General features: G+C 37.7%; 1 protein-coding gene across 2 annotated transcripts in view; it reads right to left on the minus strand.

Moving 5' to 3' along the window:
* Positions 1–16,265, minus strand: part of LOC127425540 (enhancer of filamentation 1-like) — a 53,264-nt gene extending 36,999 nt beyond the window's left edge. Inside the window, exon 1 of one of the 2 annotated variants that reach the window (XM_051671648.1) lies at positions 16,215–16,265. Coding sequence is in view for 1 of the 2 variants with exons in the window: in XM_051671647.1 (XP_051527607.1) it covers positions 9,325–9,336 (12 nt within the window). In the remaining variant the exon portion in view is untranslated. Of the gene's footprint in view, positions 1–9,324; positions 9,533–16,214 lie in introns of those variants that run through there. The other variant, XM_051671647.1, reaches the window with a different exon arrangement.
* Between the last annotated feature and the right edge of the window lie 10,137 nt (positions 16,266–26,402).

Raw genomic sequence — 26,402 nt, forward strand, 5'->3', positions numbered from 1 at the left:
GACAAAGGGTGACTACTTTGAAGATGCTAAAATATAACACAGTTTTGATTTATTTAGGATTTTGTTTAGTCACAACATAATTCCCATAGATCCATTTATGTTATTCCGTAGTTTTGATGACTTTACTATTATTCTCAAATGTGAAAAAAAAAAAAAAAAAATTATAATAAAGAATGTGTTTCGAAACTTTTGACCGGTAATGTATATATTCGTTTTGGTTTTCCTGAGATATTTTTCAGCTATTTTAAAATTAAGATTTTTTTTTTTTCTAAATGTTTCAAATATATTTTTATATGCATCTTACAATATATACAAATTGGCCAAATATATATCACGAAAATAAATTGCTAATATTTATATTTAAAATATATTTATATAAATATATTTTAATTTTTTCTCGTGATATATTGTTTAGACATTTTATCAACCATTTTAGTGGTTGAGAGTAAGGTCATGCTTTAAATAGTGATGACTAAAAGAGTCACAAAGTTCAAGTGAAACCATCCCACACAATCACACAGCTTTTATTTGCTTTCCTTGTTTGCAGCTGTCAAAGTTCCTCTTATCTGACAGTGTGTCATCCCACCCTTGAGTCCATATAATCACACTAAAACCCAACCAAAGGTAAACTACGCTCCTTCATACTTCAAATGGCTCTATCGAAAACAGTTTACATTTCATTTGCCGGCAAACAAATGCTTGGTTCCATTTTCGTTTTTCTGCAAGTCTGCATCATATATAATAATGTGCAAAAGTTTTAAGTAGTTGTGAAAAATGTTGTATAGAGGATGTTTTCAAAAATAATACATGCATTTTTGTCAAAATGTAAAAAGGCAGAATTTTCATTTTTGGGTGAACATTTGAAAACACGTATCCTCTATTTTTTTGTTAAATGTTCACAGTTCCTTATTTGATGCATCATTGCAAACCCCCATGTTCATTTATGCAGCAAGGCTCTTGGTTTCTTTAGAAGCTTTTGTTTGTCTTTGTCTTTTAAACAGGGTAGAACTGTGTTGTGGAGTACTGGTTGAGACCTGCTTTGTGAATAGCCCTTGTTCTTACCCTGGGGAATATGGATTGCCTGTTGAGAAGTGTCCTGTTTGCACAATACCACCCTGATGTGGCCTAGACACACACACACAGACCAACACATACATCTATACACACATTCATACTCCAATAGAAGGAACCTCAGGAATGAGAATGTTGTTTAGTTGGAAATTCCTTTGAGTAAACTCATTACTTATACATTTAATAATTTCACACCCACCCAGAGTTTTACTGCTCAGATGTTGCTTTTCAGAGCTCAGAAGACTTAATTGAGTTCCCAGTTTTGTTTAATTTAAGTATCAACTTTATATCTGATGTTCTCTGAAAATTCTTTGGGAAAAATAATAAAAAAGTACAAGCGAGATGTACAGTAGTGCACAGTTTCGGCAAAACTAGGCTGCCACAATTTCGACCTCCTTGTCCCTCCTTTACTTAAAATAGAGAGAAAAAAAAATGGGTTCCAGTTATGCACTTATAATACAAGTGCATGGGGCCAATCCATAATCGTTAAAATAGTCACTGATTGAAAAGTATATCCACAATATTTGTTTTAATGTGATATAAATGCTTACTAACCTTTTCCGTGTAAAGTTATATCCAAATTTACAACTTCGATGCCATGAGAATATTACGCCATAAATCCTGTAATTCCGGTGCAAAAACGATTATTTAAACAACTTTACAGCTCAAATAATACATGAGTTTTAACAGAAAACTTTATTAAAATAATAAGCTTCACATTTCTGCCTTTTAAACCCTCCAAAAATTGGATTTTTGCTTTTTTTAAAGAAAAGGAGAGACGAGTTCAAATTATTTTTTGTGGTAATCAACACTGTGCCACACATGCTGTCAATTGAGCTTAACTTGTATCAAACCCAGAATATTCCTTTAATGTGGATAGCATAGCTCAGAACATTTGGTTTTGTTAGGATTTGATGAAAAATGTTTGAGATCTGTGACTTTTGATTGTAGACTATGTATCTTGGAACAGTTCTGAGAGTGAGACATTGTTGAGATCTCTCCCGAAACTCTAGACACGTGAGATTTCTAGGGTCATTTTTAAGAGAAAAATCTGAGAAGCAGGAGACTCCTTTTGATCTCTATATAAACTTATTGCAGTCTCAGAGAAACAATTGAGATATTAAAGAGCTTTAATTTCCTTATAAACACCCTTACTGCTGTTTACTAGAATGTAATCTAGTCACACACACACACACACACCACAAAATATACTCCGTTTACCCAACCTCTACCTCATATTTCCCTTTTCATTTCAGTTGGGTAACCCCTACATTTCTCCCTCAGATGGTATGAGTACAATGTCAATTTCCAAACAAAACCTTCAACTTGGACTGCGGCCTGGAGTGAGATGCCAAAAAACAAAAAACAGAATGTTTACTTCAGCTAATCATCTCTTTGTCAGGCTATTTGTGCCACAGTTACATAAGACTGAAAAGAGACTCCAAAGAAAGCAAAAAAGCAGGGTACAGACGTTCCACTGTGTCTGAAAGGGGGGCGGCTCTCATTTCGGTATACTCCTGAGGGAAAATCTATGGCGTAACAGTCTCAAACTCTTCCCAGATCTAGTACAGGAGCCCTGAAACCTAATAATTGTCCATACAGGTCTGCTTGTTTGAAGCGTGATGGGGATTATTTATGACTGCGTAGAACATCCTAGATCTTCACCTGCACACCTGTTGGAAAACATAACTGACGTCGACAGTGCCTGGGTTCTGGCTGACCTTTGCAATCTGTGACGTCAAGATTTCAAATCAAAGAATCAAAGCTGAAGTCTTTTTTGTGTCTTCCCTGTTCCAAAGGTGGGAAAACAGATCCTGCTAGAACTTAATATTTAACTAGCAACAGTTCTTCACCTCATAACTGTGAGAGTGACTTCTTTCACAATGACGAGATATTATCACTTATTTAGAACTTATCACTGAGAGAGTTTCCAAATTTTGTTTCACTTCACAAGAACCCAGAGTCAAAAGTTCACGGTCCACAAGAGCAGGGTCATGTTGTGTTTTCTCTAGTCTGGACGCTAATCTAAAGCCAATATACATAATTAGATTTCAACAAACCCCTAAACACGTCCCCCACTGTTTGTGCAACGGACATGAATGATACCACAAAATGTGTGGCTTTTTGAGGAGAGGTGTGCTAGTACTTTTCTAAGCAACCACGCAGACAATTAAAAGAAAAGAAAGAAATCCCATAGACTCATTGGAGGGACCGGAGACATATCAAGGGATCAGAATATCATAAAGAGGCTTTTTTGACTTGGACCAATAAGCAACCACTAAGCAACCACATAGCAACCACCCAGTACACCCTAGCAACCATATATCAACATGTTATAAACCATTCAGAACGCCTGCAATGGCAACCACCCTAGCTTGACAAGACAATGATTTTTTTTTTTTTTTTTTTTGTAGAATGTTAAATGGGAAATTCTAAAAAAATAAAAAAAAATTCTATGAACGTACGCACCACGGCATCAACATATGGCGTCCAGCAACAGTGCCCAGCTACGTCTTTGGGGGCTGCTCAATATTCTGCCGCGCCACTGAGTGCCACTCGCATAGTTTTGATAAAATGACATTAATTTCTACCCAAATCGTTATCAAAGGACACACATTATTGAATTTAGCCTGAGACTAGAAGATACATCGTGTATAGGACATTTTTCTCTTTTGTGCTTTGACAGTTTGGATAAAGTCTATTGGCTACGTATAGAGAAATTGCTTAATAAACATCACCCTTTGAAATCTTTCAGTTTGCGCAGTGTAAAAACCGTCGTATGTAACTTTTGTCTGTGCAGTAATTACTGTGGATTCACTGTTTTGGACTGTCACCTCCATTCAGCGTACAAAGAACCCCTGAAGAACCCTTATTTTGGTTAGGTTATGTTAAAGTAATCAAGTCTAAATGGAGGTGGTATTGCTTCAGCTTCTCTCTCAGCTGTCTGTTCACTCAGTTGGGTTCAACACATTCGTTATCAGACCATGAGCTGACAACAGACTGTGTGTCACCCAGTGTTTTGCGTCAAAAACAACAACAGGGTGAGCAGTCTGTCCCTGTGGTGCTGACCCCCAAACACATTGAAAAGACTATCTTAGTCAACCTGGTCTCATAGAATCATGTTACATGATACATTTGATTTTTTGCATTACATAACCAACTACATTTACAAGCTTGTTTAAAGGGGTCATGAAATGGAGAATCAAATTTTCCTTGATATTTAGACATATAAGAGTTAACTTTACTATAAAAACAAACTGTACATTTTTTAACTTAAAACATCCTCCCCAGCTTAAAAATAGCATTTATAGTTGCCACCCTGCTGAAATGTCTCGGTTTGAAATCTGTCTGTTCTCGACCTCATCATTGCATCATTGATTATATTGGGTTCTATTGCTTTTGACATGACACAACGCTCGCGTACAGTGTTAACAGTTGTGCTTGAGATGAACAGTTTCCTATATTCAGATGCAATGTGTTGGATGTGCATTATGTGTAAACCCCAAAATGTAGTTTTATAATGTTTTGGTGCTTATTCACTTTCTTCCGATTGAGTTTAAAAAATGGCTCTATTCGAGGTGCTAAAAAAAGATGTTAGCCAATCATAACAGCTGGTGTTTACATTGAAGTTTTAAAGGAGGCGCTTAGGCCAGAACCGAGCATTTCAGACAGAGGGCCAGAGACAGCCCAGCAAACGGGGACGTCCCCCGGACGTTGCGAACGTCCACTTAGGTCCGCATTTGGTCCGCTCTATAACGTTCACTGGCGGACGTTCCGAGGACATTCCGAACATTCGTTACAAGTCCAATTTTTGTCTGGGCCAGAGTATGCGACCGTCCCTATATCGTCCCTCATCTGACATTTCCATAACAACACTTGCAAAATCCATTCGCCCATGTGTTCCCTTTTATCATCAGACCTGACACCTTGCAACTCAGACAAAGGAAAAATTTAACTACAATATAAACCCATATTGGATTTAACCATAAGGAATGTGGATATTCCTTACCCAGCTAACAAAAAAGGTCCTCAGAACGTCCCCTAAATGGCCTCATGTGAACGTCCCCTAAACGTCCAGAATGGATGTCCTGTGAACGTCCCCTTGAACGTCCGGAGGATGGCAAGAGGACCCTACACATGGACGTTCGTGGGACGTTCGTAGGGGCCATTTAGGGGACGTTCTGTGGACCTTTTTTTGTTAGCTGGGAGGGTGCAAAATGATCAAATATTTATAAATTATGACTGTTTTAATGCAAAAAATAAACTTTACTAACATTATCAATGGACCTCAGGGAAGATAATAAAACTATAAAAAAGAACATTTCATGACCCCTTTAAATGCGATGCAAATTGCATGGTAGCTCAACTGACTGAGCGTTGCACTTGCAATGTAAAGGACCGTGATACGGATCCTGAAGAGCATGCGAGTCCAGCATGAATTTTCATACTGGTCAGAGCTGGTTTGGTGCTGGTTTAGCTAGGTCACCATACAACATTAGCTGATGAAGCTGGTCAACCAGGCTGGTTAAGCTAGTTAAGCAGTCTGATGGGGACCAGCAAACCAAAACACAGCACGGTCCTGCCAAACACAGGAAAGTCCTGTATTATAGTTACTCCCCAATGGGCCAAAATAGATTAATTTCCAAAATGCCAGCAAAACAAAAGATCGGGTGATAAAAGGATATTGAATCTGTTTTAAAGTGCAACTTCTTTAGAAGCTTTACCAGCAAAGTCAAAGGTTCCTTGTAATTCTAAAAACATACAGTATGTTAATGTGATGAAATGATGCCTAGTATGGTGTCATGACCCACAGCTTCAAGCCTTAAGTCCTTAAATCTAATGAGCGAGAGAGAGAGAGAGAGAGAGAGAGAGAGACACGCTGACATACTGTAGAGGAATCCAAACAGTCTGCTATGTGCTAACAGCCAGGGTTTTGCCAAGTACTCCACATTCCCCAGATAGTGTGAAACAGACAAAAGCATTCCATTCAGGAACAGCAGCTCCAACCTCCTACCAAAGTAGGAAGCAAATCTTCCCAAAGGGATGGAAGCCTCAAAGAGTATGCAAATGGGGAGGGAACTGCACACAAGAGCTAAGATTTTTTTGAATGAAAAGCTCCCCCCACGCTGTGTGTACTTGGATTGTAAGTGCAGACTTGGCCAAAGTTTAGTCCTGGATTCTGAGTGTACCCAAATCAGCTGGGAAAACTGGGAATGACAGCCTGTTTTATGTTTGCTTCCATGGGGGGCTAGCTTTATGAGTCTTAAAGGGATAGTTCACCCAAAAATAAAGATTATCTTATAATTTACTCACTTTCTTTCTTCTGCAGAACACAAAGATTTTTATAAGAATATCTCAATTCTGTAGGTTCATACAATGCAAGTAAATGGTAACCAGACCTTTCAAGCTCCAAAAATCACATAAAGGCAGCATAAAAGTAATCTATATGGCTCCAGTGGTTTAATAAATGTCTTCTGAAGTGATGTAATCACTTTGGTTGAGAAACAGATCAAAAATTAAATCCTTTTTTCCTATAAATCTCCACTTTCCCTATCATATTGCTTTTGAAGACATGGATTTAACCACTGGAGTTTTATGGATTACTTTTATGCTACCTTTATGTGCTTTTTGGAGCTCTAAAGGTCTGGCCACCATTCATTTGAAAAAATGAAAAAATAAAATCCTTTTTTACTATAAATCTCCACTTTCACTTTCAAAATGTGAACGTGAAAGTGGATATTTATGGTAAAAATGGACTTATATATTGATCTGTTTCTCACCCACACCAATCATATTGCTTCTAAAGACATGGATTTAACCACTTATGGATTATTTTTATGCTGCCTTTATGTGCTTTTTGGAGCTTGAAAGGTTTGGTCACCATCTGGGATGGCATGAGGGTTAGGGTTATGATGAGAGAATTTTCAATTTTGGGTGAACTATCCCTTTAAATGGATAGTTCACCCAAAAAGAAATTCTGTCATCAATTATTTATTGTTCCAAACCTGTATGACTTTTTTTTTTATCATGTAATACAACAGGAGATTTTAGGCAGAAAGTAAGAGACTGACAGACTCAGTCACCAGTCACTATCACTGCATCAATGAACGTGAATGGTGACTGAGGCCAACATTGTTTATATTGCACTTTTTAAAACAGCGCTTTACAGAAGACATTTAAATGTATTTAAACTAGATAAATGAATATAAACTAGATATAGAGTTCAATAATGAGTCTTTTCATCATTTCTACATGACGTCTTTAAAACAGACCCTCGAAAAACAGCCCCTGCAGTTTAAACTGCGATATATGAACAAATCACACACTGACATGCAAATAAAATCCTGGAGTGTCTTTATTTTCTTTCCCCACCAGGAATACACAGTAGAACAGCTACCCTGTTACTCTGAACAGAATGCATGCTGTTTGCTTTAAAGCATCACATTACACAATCACAGTGAGGCTCAAACTGAAAAAGGAGCTGGAGACTTGGCTAATGAATGGCCCCATATATCCTCAAGTGGCTCCAAGTAACTTGAGTTTTAAAATGCAGAATGTAAATCACATCATTTATAACAAGGCTCGCTACAATAGAGCTCAAAGAGTGCTTTTGTATGAAGCGTGTAATAAATGATGTGATTTACACTTCGCTTTTGGATCATACCAGTCGTCCAATAAATGCATGGTTGTTTACACACTCAAGTTACTGCTGCTTAGAGCTGGAGCAAGCCAGCTGTTAAGTTAAAGAGAATCTAACTAGAGAAACAGTATTCAATCTTCCATTGAATTTGTTTAAGGGTTATCCCAGAGTGTATGACCCTTGAATAATGAACATTCAGATATTAGCTAATATTCATGCACATCTGTGAAATTAATATATATGCAATTAAAGTGTACATTTAAGCAATTTATACATCTATGTACATATATTGTGTTTATGTGGATTGTGTCTATCTATCTACCTGTCTGTCTATAATCTATCTATCTATCTATCTGTCTGTCTATAATCTATCTATCTGTCTGTCTGTAATCTATCTATCTGTCTGTCTGTCTATAATCTATCTATCTATCTGTCTGTCTGTAATCTATCTATCTGTCTGTCTGTCTGTCTGTAATCTATCTATCTATCTATCTATCTGTCTGTCTATCTATAATCTGTCTATCTATCTGTCTATCATCTATCTATCTATCTATCTATCTATCTATCTATCTGTCTGTCTGTCTATAATCTATCTATCTATCTGTCTGTCTGTAATCTATCTATCTATCTGTCTGTCTGTCTGTAATCTATCTATCTATCTATCTGTCTGTCTGTCTATAATCTATCTATCTGTCTGTCTGTCTATAATCTATCTATCTATCTGTCTGTAATCTATCTGTCTGTCTATAATCTATCTATCTGTCTGTCTGTAATCTATCTATCTATCTGTCTGTCTGTCTATAATCTATCTATCTATCTGTCTGTCTGTAATCTATCTATCTGTCTGTCTGTCTGTCTATAATCTATCTATCTATCTATAATCTGTCTATCTATCTGTCTGTCTGTCTATAATCTATCTATCTATCTATCTATCTATCTGTCTGTAATCTATCTATCTGTCTGTAATCTATCTATCTGTCTGTCTGTCTGTCTATAATCTATCTATCTATCTATCTATCCGTCTGTCCACCTGTCTGTCTGTCTGCCTATCTATCTATCTATCTATCTGTCTGTCTGTCTATAATCTATCCATCAATCTATCTGTCTGTCTGTCTGTCTGTCTATCATCTATCTATCTGTCTGTCTGTCTGTAATCTATCTATCGGTCTGTCTATAATCTATCTATCTATCTATCTATCTGTCTGCCTATTATCTATCTATCTATCTATCTAATCTATCCATCAATCTATCTGTCTGTCTGTCCGCTTGTCTGTCTGCCTATCATCTATCTATCTATCTATCTAATCTATCTGTCTGTCTGTCTGTCCGCTTGTCTGTCTGCCTATCATCTATCTATCTATCTATCTATCTATCTATCTGTCTGTCTGTCTGTCTGTCTATCATTTATCTATCTGTCTGTCTGTCTGTCTATCTATGATACAAAACATTTGCACTTTAATTTTAGATTAAAACACACACACACACACACACGCGCGCGCGTATGTCTTAGGTATAATGTACATATCAATTCTACTTGCTCTAGTAAACGGAACCCATACTTATGTGATGTGGTTAACGGAAACAGCGTGCATGAATGAAGAGAAATCACTTACTTTGTACTTCATTTTGCGCGTCCTCCACTCTTGAATAACTCCAGTAAGAAAACAAATCCAAATTCAGGTCAGAAGAAACTCTTCTCTTCTCTTTAAAACGAGACTAAACGCTCATTTCCATCGTTGTTACTCTGTATCGTGGGAGCGGAGTGATCACTTACGTGCCGCAGGTTTGAGAGACTGTAGTTTCTATGAACGCTTGCGGGAGGAGCGCTCGAACACTACTCAGTCGAACCTGCGTGAGCTCATTTGCATAGCGTGCACTCATTGGTCAATAGACAAGGGGCTGTTCCCTCCCACTCTCATAGGGCATTATGATGTCACGGCAGTCAGAGGACTAGCATGAGAGGGATCCACTTTTTTTTTTACGCCATAAAAGGGCCGCCGACGTTTCTTGGGATGTTATGTAGCGCAGCATTCTGTTAGTCATAAATGTTAGGGCTAGCTAAAATTGTAGTATGAGCTCACTGTCCTGTTTGTGTGTTGTTTTTTGCCTTCTATTTGGTCTTTCATAAACAGAATCTTTCATAAACACTTCAGCAGTATGACTACTGTTTGAGTCACCTGGTCAGTTATTTCATTCTAGATCTCTAGTTTCCTCTTTGCTCTGTGCCTTGATTCAGGGCTCCCACACCATTTGACCAGTGTATCCCATGACTTGAGATTGCACTCACCAAAAGAAATTTCTATATAGCCGATGAAATATTATAGACTGAAAAATAAAAAATGCAGGGAAGTTAGAGGATAAGAAAAACCCACCCACCTTAACTTTTTTCTTGCTCATAGACCATAGAAGGCACTAAAACTCATCTCAGCACATTTATAGAATAGCTCTTTTTTTTTGTCATAGGATAAGTGATGTGTAAATGTATTATGCTGGACATTAAAAGTTTTATGTCTATTTATTTTATGTCAGTTAAGCTCAAAGGAATATCCCAGGGGCATAGATTCCGGGGGGATGGGGGGAGCTAACCCCCGTCCATTATTTATACCATGATCAGTGGAAATTTGGGGCTGCAAATCCCCCTCCCCCCAACGTTCAAGCGAAATCTTGAGTACACCCAAAATTACTTTGTTTCTTCAGCAGAACACAAATGAAGATTTTTAGAAAAATATCTCAGCTCTGTAGGTCCATACAATGTCAACAGGGTCCAAAACTTTGAAGCTCAAAAAGCACATAAAGGCAGCATAAAGGTAATTCATATGGCTCCAGTGGTTAAATCCGTATCTTCAGAAACGATATGTTAGGTGTGGGTGAAAAAAAGATCAATATTTAAGTCCTTTTTTTAATTTATTTTTTTACTATAAATCTCCACTTTCAAATAGAAATCGACCATTTGTGAATTTTGCCAATATGATAACTAAGGTGCTGGAAAAGGCAGATAACCAATGAACCTTTTCAAATGTGAGTTTCTCCTGTTTTTGTTTTGTTTTTCTCCCCTTTTCTCCCCAATCTAAGTCCTCTTGGTGATATAGTGACTCGCCTCAATCCGGGTGGCGGAGGACGAATCTCAGTTTCCTCCGTGTCTGAGATGTCAATCCGTGCATCTTATCACGTGACTTGTTGAGCGCATTACCACAGAGACCTAGCGTGTGTGGAGGCTTCACGCTATTCTCCACGGCATCCACGCGCAACTCACCACGCTCCCCACCGAGAGCGAGAACCACACATTATAGCGACCATGAGGAGGGTACCCCATGTGACTCTACCCACCCTAGCAACCGGGACAATTGGTTGCTTAGGAAGCCTGACTGGAGTCACTCAGCACACCCTGGATTCAAACTTGCGACTCCAGGTGTGGTAGTCAGTGTCATAACTTGCTAAGCTACCCAGGCCCCCTGAGTTTCTCCTGTTTTGATGAATCCCCCAGCGTGACTTCTTTAAAGCACTGTAATTAAAACAAATGTTACCATACACTTTACAGCAGAAGGTCAGATTATGTATTATCAAACATATAATCTGGTTTTTAGATGTTTATAATGATTGATTATGATAGATAAGATGCAATTGCCGGCTATGCATGATGCCATATTGTTTACACTGCAATGCAGCATGGGATTCTGAGTTCGTCATAGCATAGAAGGTCCTAAAGACCTAGTTCTTCCACTTTCCCAGCACCAGAAGTGGCTAGAATGAGTGACGGATGGAATGGGAGAAGGCTCATTCTAACTAGTTTTTATATTCTTTGTTTGATGTCAGAAAACATGGCCACATTGCTGCATCAAAACAGTAAGCTCCGACGGTAACGGCCTTATACATTTATTTAGTGATTGTTTGGATGTTTGCAACAGAAAAATTAAAGATATTGTCCTTTTGAAAAGGCTGTTTGAGAAGCTGATTCATTATGACAACCGCATCAGTCCCACTTTGCTGGTAAACAGCAGCATGAATGCAGATCGCACCAGTTTGATCGTACGCCTCTGAGCCCAGCCTAGTGTAATCACACCAGTTTGATTGTACGTGTGAAAGGGTTAATCGGCCGATAGTTTTTAAATTAGTTTTTAAAATTTTTAAAACAAATACTTCGTTTATCCTTACTATGACGGGCACAGACAAAGAGGCTACAATGGTCTATAATTAATAAAATCCCTAATGTAGTTTATTTTTCAAACAAAATCCCTATAATAACCAGAAAAAAATTTGATTTTGCATAACGCGGTACTTCTGACTGTATACAAGCCCAAAAAACACAGGGGGCTCTTATTTTGAAATGACAGAGGCTTGGCTCCATTACAATGTTTTATATTTAAGTATTTACCAAAGTAAGCTTTTATAGCCTATTCAACAAATGAAGAGTTTGTATATACAGTTGTGCTTAAAAGATTGCATACCCTGGCAGAAATTGTGAAATTTTGGCATTGATTTTGAAAATATGACTGATCATGTCTTTTATTTAAGGATAGTGATCATATGAAGCCATTTATTATCACATAGTTGTTTGGCTCCTTTTTAAATCATGATAACAGAAATCGCCCAAATGGCCCTGATCAAAAGTTTACATACCCTTGAATGTTTGGCCTTGTTACAGACATGCAAGGTGACACACACAGGTTTAAATGGCAATTAAAGGTTAATTTCCCACACCTGTGGATTTTCACATTGCAATTAGTGTCTGTGTATAAATAGTCAATGAGTTTATTAGTTCACGTGGATGCACTGAGCAGGCTAGATACTGAGCCATGGGGAGCAGAAAAGAACTGTCAAAAGACCTGCGTAACAAGGTAATGGAACTTTATAAAGATGGAAAAGGATATAAAAAGATATCCAAAGCCTTGAAAATGCCAGTCGGTACTGTTCAATCACTTATTAAGAAGTGGAAAATTCGGGGATCTCTTGATACCAACACAAGGTCAGGTAGACCAAGAAAGATTTCAGCCACAACTGCCAGAAGAATTGTTCGAGATACAAAGAAAAGCCCACAGGTAACCTCAGGAGAAATACAGGCTGCTCTGGAAAAAGACGGTGTGGTTGTTTCAAGGAATTTCTGCCAGGGTATGCAAATGTTTGAGCACAACTGTATATATATCACCAGGACACACAGGTTTAATGAGGAATAAGTTTTATTATTATTCACAAGATATGAAGTTGGTGACACAATGCATGTGCTGACGGTCACATTTCCATTTAGTCGCATTTCCTTTGCATGCCCTCGCTTCAATTTAGATCATTTTATTATCTAATATAATAGCACCGGCCACAGAGGAAAAAAATATATCGTTAACTATCGGCATATAATTTTGCCAATAACCGTTCAAAAAAGCAACTATCAGTGCCGATTAATCGGTAAAATCGATATCAGTCTACCTCTACTTTCAAACAGCCCTCCTAGGCGCTCTTCTTTTGTTATTGGCGATTTGCATTCTTTGTGCATATCGCCACCTACTGGACAGGGAGGAGAATTTATAGTAAAAAGCTTTGGCAGAATTGGTACGCAATTCATTCTGATTGATTCAGACCGTTCACTCGCGCACTGAATCAATCGTTTGGAGCGGTGTCTCAAAGTAAACAGTGAGAACAAAAAGAGAAAATAAAAAGATTGCTGGATGAAATGGATATTTACCTACAATCAAGTGAAACAAAACCTGCAAATGTATTCTGTTGTTTGCCATCGTTAAAGACAGTCTTCATTAAGTTCGACACGTGCACGTACATTGAAGTACCATGTAAATATTATGGTCTATGAATACGGTAATTATATAGTATACATCAAAGTACCGTATTACATTCTGATACCATTCATACGCTTGGTGCACGCTACTTTTTTGAAGGCAAAATTGAGAAACGTCAAATAGTGCTGTCACGTGAATAAATCTTTCAGAAATGCGATTCCCCCCAGTTATATTAATGCTTATCAGTAATAGGCCTATAAAAACAGTGGTGATAGCTTTAACTACTATGCCACAGAATTTGAACAGAATGAGAACATTTTAATAATCATGTAATTTTCTTAGTTTTTTGTGATCAGCACTGTGGATTCTGTTGCCTGAGGTTACCTTAATGTGGGATTTTGATCAACATCTTACAGTCCTTGATGTCAGACAGCTTTAATTGGGTTATTTGTTTCAATATAAATCATCCCTTTTCTGCATCAGTGCTATAGGCAGGCATAACAAGACCATGACCACAGGCACTGTAATAAAGAGACTCATCTTACATAACTTTCATGCTGGTAGATTAAATGTGGTTGGGACTGACTGATACAAGAAGGCTTTGTGTTCCTAAATACAAACATTGCAAGCTGTGTTTTAGATGAACTCTGTTTTGATGGGATTCTCACTTGAGAACGTTTTGTTTTGTTGTTACCACTTTTTAATTTGCCACATGTAATTTACCGCACAGATTAAGCGTTGGACTAAGAACTTGTGTTGATCATTCATTGTGGTTTCCTGTCATGAAATGCACAGAGAAGTACATCATAAGCCATGAACAGTGTAGCTTGCTCATCTGTCAGTTGATATGTCACCAACACATCTTAGAACTTATGATAGCTATGATTTGAACTCAGCTAATGTTTTGTTGATATGCTGGGTCCAGATAGTTTGTGTACATTTTTAACAAATACAAATGTTTGCTTGCTGAAAGCTTCTCTGACCCTGCTGAAAAGACCAGCATAGAATTGTCAAGTTTGTGCTTGTTTGGTGCTGGTCCATACTGTTTACCAGCAAATCCTAGCTGGTGACATTGGTCAAACATCATGGTTTGTCTGGTGATATTAGTTGACCAAGGAATTCTATCTTGGTTAAGCTAGTTAAAGGGATAGTTCACCCAAACATGAAAATTCTCACCCTCATGCCATCCCATGATGTGTATGTCTTTCTTTCTTCTGCTGAACACAAATGAAGAATATCTCAGCTCTGTAGGTCTTTACAATGCAAGTGAATGGGTACCAAAAACTTGAAGCTCCTAAAAGCACATAAAGGCAGCATAAAAGTAATCCATACGACTCCAGTGGTTAAATCCATTGCTGCGTCCGAATATCCATACTTCCCTACTCTATAGTATGCCAAAAACAGCATGCCAATGGAGCTGTATGTCAGAATCCATAGTATTCATGAAGCAGTAAGTGTGAAACACCCAGATGACCTACTATTTCCGGCGAGATTCTGTTGTGTGGATCGACTGGAAACTTAACGATCCTTGGGAGCTGAGGTGATGTCACGCTCAAAACACTGGATTTAAAGGAATGGCGGTGAACTGCGAGTCAGATGGCTGTTTTCAACTGTAAGTGCTATATTTACCAAGATAACTAGTCCTTTCGCTTAAATGGTGCTTGTTTAACAAAACCAGAGCAGGTTGTTTTTATTACGTCATATATTTGTGTCACAAAACAATGCCAGTGTCCACGGATGTCTGAAATCTACTCATACTACTTGTATGCATACCTAAAAACTAACGTACTGTTTTGCCAGCAGATAAGTTCCAGCTTCATCATATACAGTACATACTGTGACAGTACGCGGTTTCAGCTGCAGAAGTGATATGAGAGGTGTGGGTGAAACACAGATCAATATTTAAGTCCTTTTTTACTATAAGTTCTCCTCCCTGTCCAGTACACGGTGATATGCATAAGAAGAAGAATGTGAAAGTGAAAGTGAAGATTTATAGTAAAAAATAACATAAATATTGATCTGTATCACACCCACACCTGTCATATCACTCCATTGGAGTTTTGCAGATTATTTTTATGCTGTATTTATGTGCTTTTTGGAGCTTTAAAGTGCTGATCACCATTCAATTGCATTGTATGGACCTACAGAGCTGAGATATTCTTCTAAAAATATTTGTGTTCAGCAGAAGAAAGAAAGTCATGCACATCTGGGATGGCATGAGGGTGAGTAAATGATAACAGAATTTTTTTTTGGGTGAACTATCCCTTTAAGAAGTCTTGTTGAAACAGCATCCCCATAATGGTGTCCAGCAGCCAAAACACAACACAGTTTACATTATTGATACTAAGAGTTAAAAGGAGAACTGGATATTTGCCAAAAAAAAAAAAAAAAATCATATAAAAAAACGTTTAATGTTCTTTACTCCTAAACATTTTTTGTTCTTTTCTTTCTATTTTTTTTTTAGCATCAAAAGGGTTCTGAATTTGTTGCAAGCCAAATATTCTGGTACTTTTAAGAACCATTGCTTCTTATGAATGTTCAGCAAGTTTGACCTTTACTTATAGGAGTTTTTTTTAATTGTGATTCTGAATTCAGATTCCTTTTTAAGCCCCAAAGAAATGTTGCCTTTGGTATGAGCATCTGAAATCAACTGGACAAAAGATGCTCTGCTTCCAGAAAGCTATATTAGATAGTTACTTTCACACAACCAGATTTTAGACTGTAGGCTAATCCACAAATAATCCACAAATGAAAGCGATAATTTACAGAAATGTACTCACCAGTAGCTGAGTGTCAGTATGAATTTGTGAGATGTCTTGACAGTGAAGTGAAGGATGATGGTAAAGATGTGAGAAGAAACACCCTGAATGTTCTTTGCTTGCAGTAGGCCGGGGTGTGACTGCCTGTTTATGTGTGTGAGGTTTCTGCATATGCAGTTATGATTACTGATTTAAAAACATGCAGAGCGGCAAGAGCCACAATTATACTTCTGATACTCTACTGAAGCTTTAATGCCAAAAAAAATAAAAAAATAAAAAAATAAAAAAATTGAAGTGAAACTGACTTTTTACTCCAGTATTGTAAGGTTTAGTTTTAGTTTCAGTTTTGAAATTCATTTAGATATGTGCTTTACTTAGATTTGTTATAAAACTGACTTGAAAACAACTTGATTGCTAAAAACAACACAGAGTTAGTAAAAAAAGTTCACAGCAGTCTCAAAAATTATTTAGCTCTTGTTGGTCCCAATTTATATTACGTGTCTTTAACTACTATGAACTAACATTAAAATACATGCAAAACAATGTTTTTATTGTGTAACTACATGTTGTTCTGCAAAATTGTCACAAGATTCACATTTTGTGCTACTGTGGTTGAGGTATGGTTTCTAGGGGTTAGGGGTTAGGGTTTAGGGTAGGGGTAGGTTTATGGTTAAGGGTAAGGTAACAGTGTACTTACAGTGTAATTACAGATGTAATTAATGCTAAGTACTTTAAATGTAAGTAAAATACAATGACACGTATGTACATAATAAGTATATTGTATCCAGTGCTTAAGTGCACACAGTATAAACTGGGTCCGTATTGTTTTTGTAGAATGCTACATTGTTGTTACATGACTTCATCATGTTGCATGTTCAATTCAGTGAGTGGCATTATTTTGAATTTTTTAATCCAATGTTTTAACTCTTTACAAGCCGGCCAAATAATGAGTCAAGAAAGAGATGTTAGAAATGACAGCTGGTATTGTTACATGATTCGTTCATCATATTGGAAATGGAGTATTCTGTTGTGCACTGCTAATTTAGGCCGTGTCTGGGTATTCCATACAAAAAAATGCACATACTGTGCACAGTATACATACTTTATACTGCTGAAGTAGTAGTAGTAGTATGATACAGTAGTATACTATTCTGAACATAGCACCTGTGTTTCCCTAACTCTCATTTCTGCAGGTCTCGTGTTTATAAGTTCCTGTAGACACAGTTTCCCGCTCTTTGTCTCTGGACTACAATCATATCTGCAGTCCTATATCTCAAAACAAGCATTTGTCATACTGTAGGCCTACATTATAGACACAAAGTGCGAGATTGTGTTTTTGTGCACCTGTTTCCTTCACAAACATCCTCTAAAACGGTTTCCTCATTATTCTGTTTCAACAAAATTGAACAAGAATACTAAAGAGAATTTATTTCTTGCATTTTGCAATTACTCTAGGATTAGTTTGGTTAATTAGTGACGCTTGCTGTTGCTCATATAGTGATTAGGGATATGAACAAACCCCTAACCATAAGTATCTGACTTTTGTGCATAACTCATCCAGCACTGTTTCTGATCCAGACATGAATGATACCTCAAATCGTGCAGCATATTAATTTTCCATGTACCCTATTCTACTGAATTACTGAAGCGGCATCCTCCATCTGAGATTTTTGCATCAATTCAGTTGTCTACACATTTTCCAGTAGCGCAACCTCCAGAACAGGGGTTCTCGTCCCATTGGAACCAGGAAGAAATCGCGTTCTCATAATTTTGTGTTTTTTTAACTTTTTTTTTTTTTATGCCAAGGACCCCTGGGTACCCCTTCCTAAACTCCCATTTTTAATGTGTGAGAAAAATAGTAAGCATGATATTATAAATAAAACGTGTTGTTTGCAAAAATTTCATTATTTGATTTAATACTGTCATTATACTAAAGCCAAAATATACAGTAATACAATTTAAATTAAATTAGTTATTCTGTATTAAATTGACAGTGCATCTTTTATAGAATAAAATAATTATGATTAATCTCAAGATTTCCGAACAGTCTTTAGAAAGAAAAAGAAACGGTTAAATGAAATGTAAAATTCTGGAAAACTGTGTTAAAAATTAACATATTAAACACATTTAATTAAAATCTTAAGTTAACAAGTTAACTTTGGCTGCCCTAAAATTAGGCTACATTCTGTAACTTTCTGTGAACCCACAAGTGCCCACTTACGCTCCCTTAGGGGGCCCCTGACCCCACTTTAAAAACCCCATAGATTAACATTGAAGGACGGATCAGAGCCATATTAGAACAACAGAGAGATTTGGGGGTGGGCTTTTTTTGACTTGGGCCGGTAAGTAACCACCACTTTTCTTTTTTCTTTTTTTTTTTTTTAATAATCTCTCGGTTGCTAGCAGAGAAAATTTACAACACTAAATAAACCTCTTCTTAGACTGAAAGCTCATTCAGTCTAGGCTTGTATAGCTAAAAGTCATTAGTCTGCAGTGTCATGAAATAACAAGGGAACAGAGTTATTAGTTTTAGCTAACAGTGATCCGCACAATGTTCTGTACCCAGCTGTTGCCATAACGATGGTTACCAGGGCCAAGAGATTTGTAGTTGTTCTGTACTGAAGGTTCAAGGTGGTTGCCGAAGGGTGATGCTCGAACAGCTGAGCTAGCCAATAAAAACTCACACTGCACATGGTTCAGCACAACCGGTTTGTTCTGTTTGGACTCTAGAGGGACTACAAGTGCAAAACACATTCATCTTCAAGTTTGCCTGCAAAGTGGCCATGGCTTTGTGAGTTGAACTGAGGGAAAAACTTATGCTTTGGGATTTTTTTTGGACTGCCTTGCAATAATCTGAGAAAACAATCACAGAAGAAATGCAGTGTGTGCGCTGCAGTGTAAAAGCAAGTTTCTAGACAAAGTGTGTGTATGCGATTGTTCCGGCGTGGGTGCGTGATTCCTGATTTTCACTCCGGACAGGAAATTTGGATGAAATGCTGATGCTGAGCAGAAACTGAATCTTTTGCTTAAAGGACTAGTTCACCCAAAAATTAAAATTCAGTCATTGTTTACTATAATATCCCCATATGACTTTCTTTCTTTTTCTTAACACAAAGGGAGAAATTGTGAAAACATTTTTTGCTCAGTGATGTCATACAATGGCAGTTTATGGTGACCACCTCTTCAAGCTTCAAAAGAACGCAAAAGTATAATTCAGAAGTCTAATAAATTATTCCATTTGACTCATGATTGTTATGAAAGCATATGATAAGATTTGGTGAGCAACAAACCGAATCTAATGTATTATTTAGTGAAAATGTTCACTGACCGTTGATCTCCTGTGTGCATTCATGATAGGGCACAAGAGCAACAGTTCACGCAGCGCCCTCGTGATATTGGGACGTTTGAGCGAAATGAGCGAAAACTCATTTGTTTATCTAAAAACAGGTTCGTCACATCGATAGTGACAACAGAACACAACACAGCTGTACACAAAACAGAGAACAGAACTTACCTTGGCCATCCGCCTGATCTGCTCTGGTCTTCTGGGTCTCCTGGCCATCCACCTGATCTGCTCTGGTCTTCTGGGTCTCCTGGCCGTCCGCCTAATCTGCTCTGGTCTCCTGGGTCTCCTGGCCATCCGCCTGATCTGCTCTGGTCTCCTGGCCGTCCGCCTGATCCGCTCTGGTCTCCTAGGTCTCTTGGCCGTCCACCCGTTCTGCGCTGGTAACCTTGGTCTCTGGCTCCATCTTGGTCCTGCCTCCCTGACCAGCCTTCCTTGGGCTTCAGGAGCCGCCCATTGGGGGGGGGGGGGTTCCTCCCGGACTACATTTCCCATAATTCCCTGCCCTCATCACTGCCAGCTGTCATTGATTGTCTTCACCTGTGTTTCATTAACTCATTAGTCTTTGTGTATTTATAGCCCTGTTGTTTGTTCTTTCTTTGTCAGTTGTTATGTGTTTTGACCTCCTGTTTATTGACCGTTCCCTTCTTAGATATTTTTCTCTGTTCCTATGTTTTCCCTTCATGGATGTTTCTTTTGTTCCTGTGTTTATCCCGTTATCCTGTACTTTGTTTATTTTATTAAAGACTGTTTCACTGCTCATAGATCCACCTCTCGTGACTTCTTACCATACGACAGTTACAGTGAAGCACTTACAATGGAAGTCAGTGGGGGCCAATCCGTAAACATCAAAATACTCACTGTTTCAAAAGTATAGCTACAAGACAAAAAAATATGTGTGCTAACATGATTTTAATGTGATAAAATCACTTAATATCCTTTTCTATGTTAAGTCATAGCCAATTTTACAACTTTGTTGCTATGATGATGTAAACCCTAAAACAACCGTAAAAATGACAATTTAAACAACGTTACAGCTCAAATATGACACAAGTTTTAACAGAAGAATTAATGTAAGTGCTTTTATTAAATTATAATTCTGCCTTTAAACCCTTAAAAAATGTGTCCCATTGCAATCATCAAATTGGAGAACTCGGTTAATTGTGCAATCAGTGAAAGAGCAACATGTGAGTAATACAATTTTTACTCTTGGGACAGTCTATCAGGGGTACATCTAAACTAACTGCCTCAGTCAAGAGCACAGTGATGATTAAACTGGGATCTCTGTAATTTTCCTACTTGAGATTGAACCTGAAACTATTGTGTTAGCAGCTCAGATCCTTCAAGACACCATGAAGGTACCGCCCATCCAATCCATCAACTAAGCAATCAGTTCAGCTTCCTGTGGCATCAGCAGAGCCTTGACGGCCTGTCTCATTCTTTCCCTGTTTGTCTCTCTCGCTCCTTTATAATCATGCTGACCTTTGGTGACCCTATAGCTACGCTGCATTGTGTTGGAATCCAGGGCATGTGAAGGCCAAGGCAACAAAATACAGAGCTATGAAACCTTGGCTGTCTGGAGATGGAGAGGCTTTATTCAGAGTTATCACCTCAGCGAAACACCCCTGCCAACAAATCCGTTTGTCGTCTTTGAAGATCGTACCTTTACTGTATCGTACCGATACAGTTCTACTCAGCAGTCGAGTCTGTCCTCTGCACTTCAATAACTGTCTGGTTTGGTTCAGCTACGAAATTGGATATCAGAAGACTACAAAGGACAGTTCGGACTGCTGAGAGGATTATTGGTTGCCCCCTACCCTCCCTTCAAGAACGGTACATGTCCAGAGTGAGAAAAAAGTCTGGAAAAATCACTCTGGACCCCACTCACCCTGCCCACTACCTTTTTGAACTGTTGCCTTCTGGCCGACGCTTCAGAGCTCTGAGCACCAGAACCGTCAGGCACAGGAACAGTTTTTTCCCTCAGGCTATCCATCTCATGAACAGTTAAAACTGCCCCATTGAGCAATAATTAATGTGCAATACACAGCTATGTCTTGCCATTGCAGTCTCCTTGGTGATCATGATTTCAAGCTCGATTACACTGCCTAGTGCTTGACGCATGTGCAGACTGTCAAGATGTAAAGTGAAAAAGGAGTTATAATTTAGTCTGTTCTCACCCAAAATTGATTAGATTGCTTTAGAAGACATGGATTAAACCAATGGATTGATGCAGATTACTTTTAAACTGCCTTTATGTGCTTTTTGGAGCTTCAAAGTTCTGGCCACCATTCACTTACATTGCATAGAGCTAAAGAGCTGAGATATTCTTCTAAAAATCTTTTATATTCTGCAGAAGAAAGAAAGTCACACATCTAGGATGGCATGAGGGTGAGTAAATAATGAGAGAATTTTAATTTTTGGGTGAACTATCCCTTTATGGCTCGTGACACTTACTTGGATGTTTGTTATTATGATAATCTGTTATTGAAGATACACATTTTAGTTTTGCTGTAATAATAATAATTGTAATTTATTTAAATAAAATATCTGAATTAGTCTGTATAAACACATTTAGCAAGAATTTTTTCCGTTAAAGCTGCACTACATAACTTTATGCTCTCTAGCCACATCTGTGGTTGAAAGAACCATTAAGGAACCAGATTTGTTCAGAGGACTCTGAAAGAGAATGATTCTCGTCCCTATATAATTGTGAGATTGGAGTTCAGATTAACATAGTTCTTCAGCAAAACAGAACAACAGACGATCTATGTACAGAATTATATTCTTTGGACACAATAACACCACACATCCCCTTCTCTGTGCAACCCCTCTCTCCCTCTCTGTACCTGTGTTTTTTCTCTAGAAGTTTAATGGCATTGCAGTGAGGACAACAGTGAGTGTGTGTGATGTGAGTGATGATGCGTGGTAGGGTGTTGACAGTTCCATTTCCAGTGCGAGACACCCTGCATGTCTGGAATACTACACACACACACACACACACACACACACACACACACACACACACACACACACACACACACACTCCCCTCTCTTTCTTTTGCTGTTTTCATCTCACTTTCTTTCATCACTACACCTCCTCTTTCTTCTATAATGAGCTGACCTTCTTCTCATTGGTTCTTTTTAAAAAAAAAAAAAAAAGCCTTGCTGGCACTTGTTACTTTGTTCCATACAATGCAAGTGAATGGTGACTAAGGCTGTCTAACATCTCCTTTTGTGTACCACTGAATAAAGTCATATGGGTTTGGAATAACATCAGGGTGAATAAATGATAACAGAATTGTCTCATTTGTATATTATTAAGACCTCTTATTACTGTAAGTCTCCAGAGCTCAGAATAAGCCACCTCTAAGCAACAAAACTGGGTAAGGATGCTGGATTTGTGCCATATAGTGTATACCATCACAAAACTATTTCTTACTATTGAGAAAGCCTTTTTCTTTTGTAAGTCCCCCATATTTTCTGAAGACAAACACACAATAGTGTAGCATGTGGTGCTGTGGCTTGTTCACTGACCTACTTTTGGGTCTTTGGCACAAGCTGTGTGCAAGGTTGAAGTTGTTACCCTTTTTGGGGTACTGGATATTCAATTTTAACACCACAAAAAGTGCTAAAATCCCAGCAAAAACAGCAACATGATGTTTCTCGTAAGTGCAGGGCCGAGCAGATGTGCACAAAAGACGTAAAAAACAAGTAAAAAGCAGCTAATGACAGTTCACGTTACTAAAGATCAGTTGTGCATGGCAAGTGTGCATGTTTAAGAGACGTGTTGCCAGGTATTCTGTCGACGCACCAGATATTAAAGCAATTGACCATGAGAGGTTTTGTGTTAGTCAGAACATTTACATGCACTTCGATTTCGAAGTTTGATTTTAGTCAGACTAAAACAATAATTGGTCTTGTAAACTGTAACTGTACAGCGATCAACTAAAGCAGAAGACAGAAGTTCCTGAGTTCAGAATATTATAGTATTTGGGTGGGACACTGCAATGACACTTTCAACTGCCTGGTGACAAGCACACAATGCTGTATCAACACTCTGGAAACAACAAACAGGTGACCTCAACATTTCCACTCACTTCTGACCTCGCAGGGAACACACACACACACACACACACACACACACACACACACACACTAAGATCACTGCGATCTTTGTCTCTTTCTCCCATTTGCTCCCAGTCTGAACTCTGGCTTGGGAAACAGACAGAACATGCTATCTGTCATTCTGTGTTTTGTAAATGTAAAGGGCATAAAATGATAATACTAAATCTATTTTGTCTCTTTTTCAAAGCACGTCTTGTGCAGGTTTCCCAAAACAAAACCTAGTGATACGCTTTAGCTAGATTGACCTTGCACTATTAATATTCTACAAATTCTTCCTGTAAAATATACATATTTAAGTAACAAGCCCAATCTGGAAACATACTGACGTTTATAGTTCATCAGTAATGATAATGTTATAATTTCCTCACCCTTATGACGTTCCAAACTCTTATGACTTTTTCTTCCTCTGTTGAACACAAAAAGAGAGTGTACAAAGACAGTGAATGGAGAAAGATGCTGTTGAGCATCACCATAAAATTTAGGGCTGATTTCTAGATTGGATTCTGATTCACAAGTTCTTGAGTCGATTATGATTCATTGAGGTATATTTCAGTCAAAAATGCCATTTTGCTTACATATAAAATAGGGGTGTAATGGCACACAGAAGTCATGGTTTGGTTCGTACCACGGTTTAGGGGTCACGGTTCGATACGCGTTCGGTACAACAGGAAAAAGCAACAAATCCCAAATGCTAGGTTTCTTTTTATTTATTTTGAACAGACAGTAGTGCAAATTACAGTTTGTTCTACCTAGCAGCATTTAGTCCCCCCTGAGGTAGTTGGTACAGTACAGCCTCCTTTAGTGTATTAAGCACTAAGCATTAAACAGAATGCACTCTTGCATAGGCCATATTTTTTTTGTAGGGTTGATAAAAAACAAAAGGTATTTGGTCACAATCAGCTACAAAACTGAAAAGCATATCTTGTGTTATAAAAGTACAAAATAAATAGAATAATGACAAATAAAACTTGTGCATTAGGAGAAGCCATTCTTGTTTTGGGTTGGTGCATAGATGGTCTCTTCTTCTTCTGCTCTTTTTCCTGTTGTGGCGGTTAGCAAACAGTGTTGCATTATCGCGCATGCCCCCTTCTGGATTGGAGTGGATCGCCTATGACTGACTCAGATGTATTCTTCGTCTGACTGCATGCACTGAACCGTGACGGTTCAGGACGAATACATGTACCGTTACACCCCTAATATAAAAGCAATTCTCTCTCAGCTAATGCTGTTAATTATACAGGGGACCTTCTAACTTAGTACATTTTGAAAATATTAATTTTACAAATTTAATTTTAACGTTAGTTTTGGTTGCATTTTAGCTTTTTAAAAATGTATGAATTACATATAATCCAATAAATATTATGATGTCTTGACATTGCATTTATTATTTTTCACATATATATGTTTATTGTTTACATGCATAATTTGTACTACACTGTATTTACATTTATTTGTAGTACAAGTTCTAAAACAGTACTGTCTCTTTAAGAATAGCGAAAGTTCAGTGAGTGTCTCACAGAATTGTTTTGGTTGAGCGCATCAGCGCATGTTAACGCAAGAAGAGTCGCGCGGCTTTTGTACTATGTGTGATTAGAACTATGTTTTGGTTTTTTGGGGTTGTTTTTGATCACCAACTGACTGTATATATATATATATATATATATATATATATATATATATATGTATATATATATATATATATATATGTGTATATACACACACACAGTATATATATATATTTCTTCTTTTTAGAAAGTATACAAAATTTCAAGCTAGAGCAAAAGTGCGAAAAGTGGTTGAATGTGCACAATCCTGAAGTGCCTGGTAAATAACAGAAGGTTTGTTGAAAGAGACAAATGGATTGAGTGGAAATGGAATGAATCAAACTCAACTTTTGCCAAACTCTGGAAGCATGCAGCCAATCCACAAGGTAAATCTAAACATTTCTTAGCCAGTGGCTAATCAAAATATATTTTTAGTCGCAAATGTGGTTGAATATGTGAATGATTTACCCTCATTGTAGAGGGTTGCACTGAAAATAAGCATAGAGTAAAAGATCAGTCTTAGAATTTATAAATCAATCAGTGCATTTACATACACGTTCTTACACCGATTATGCTTAAAGTGATAGTTCATTTACTCACCCTTACGCCATCCCAGATGTGAATCACTTCTTTCTTCAGCAGAACACAAATTAAGATTTTTAGAAGAATATCTCCATATAAAATAAGGAGAAAGAAAACTAAAACTCGACTTTGGCTAAATGAAAATGCTAGGGCCATTAGACAGCAGTGCAAGAAAGCAGAACGAAAATGGCAAAAAGATAAGCTTCAGGTATCTTATGAGGTCTTAAAAGAATGTTTAATTAAATATCAAAAAGCTGTTAAAATGGCAAGAGCTGAATACTTCTCTGATATAACTGCACAGGATGTTCATAGCCCTCAAGTATTATTCAAGACTATAAATACCATTTTAAAACCAGAAGACAATGTTTACTCCGATCTATCAACAAATACTTGTGAAATGTTTTTAAAGGTTTTTATTGAAAAGATTGAGAATATAAGAACTTCCATTACACCTGATCCATCTGGTTTATTTGATATAATCCCTTGCACTAGTCAGTTTGAGGCAGTGTCACTTTCACATATTAAGGACATTGCTTCACACTTATAATTAACCTCCTCACCCTATGATGTTGTCCCTCCTAAATTGCTTGTTCAGCTTCTTGACGTAAATGGTCC

Source organism: Myxocyprinus asiaticus, chromosome 34 (assembly GCF_019703515.2).
Source record: "Myxocyprinus asiaticus isolate MX2 ecotype Aquarium Trade chromosome 34, UBuf_Myxa_2, whole genome shotgun sequence".
In the NCBI taxonomy this organism is placed as follows: domain Eukaryota; kingdom Metazoa; phylum Chordata; class Actinopteri; order Cypriniformes; family Catostomidae; genus Myxocyprinus; species Myxocyprinus asiaticus.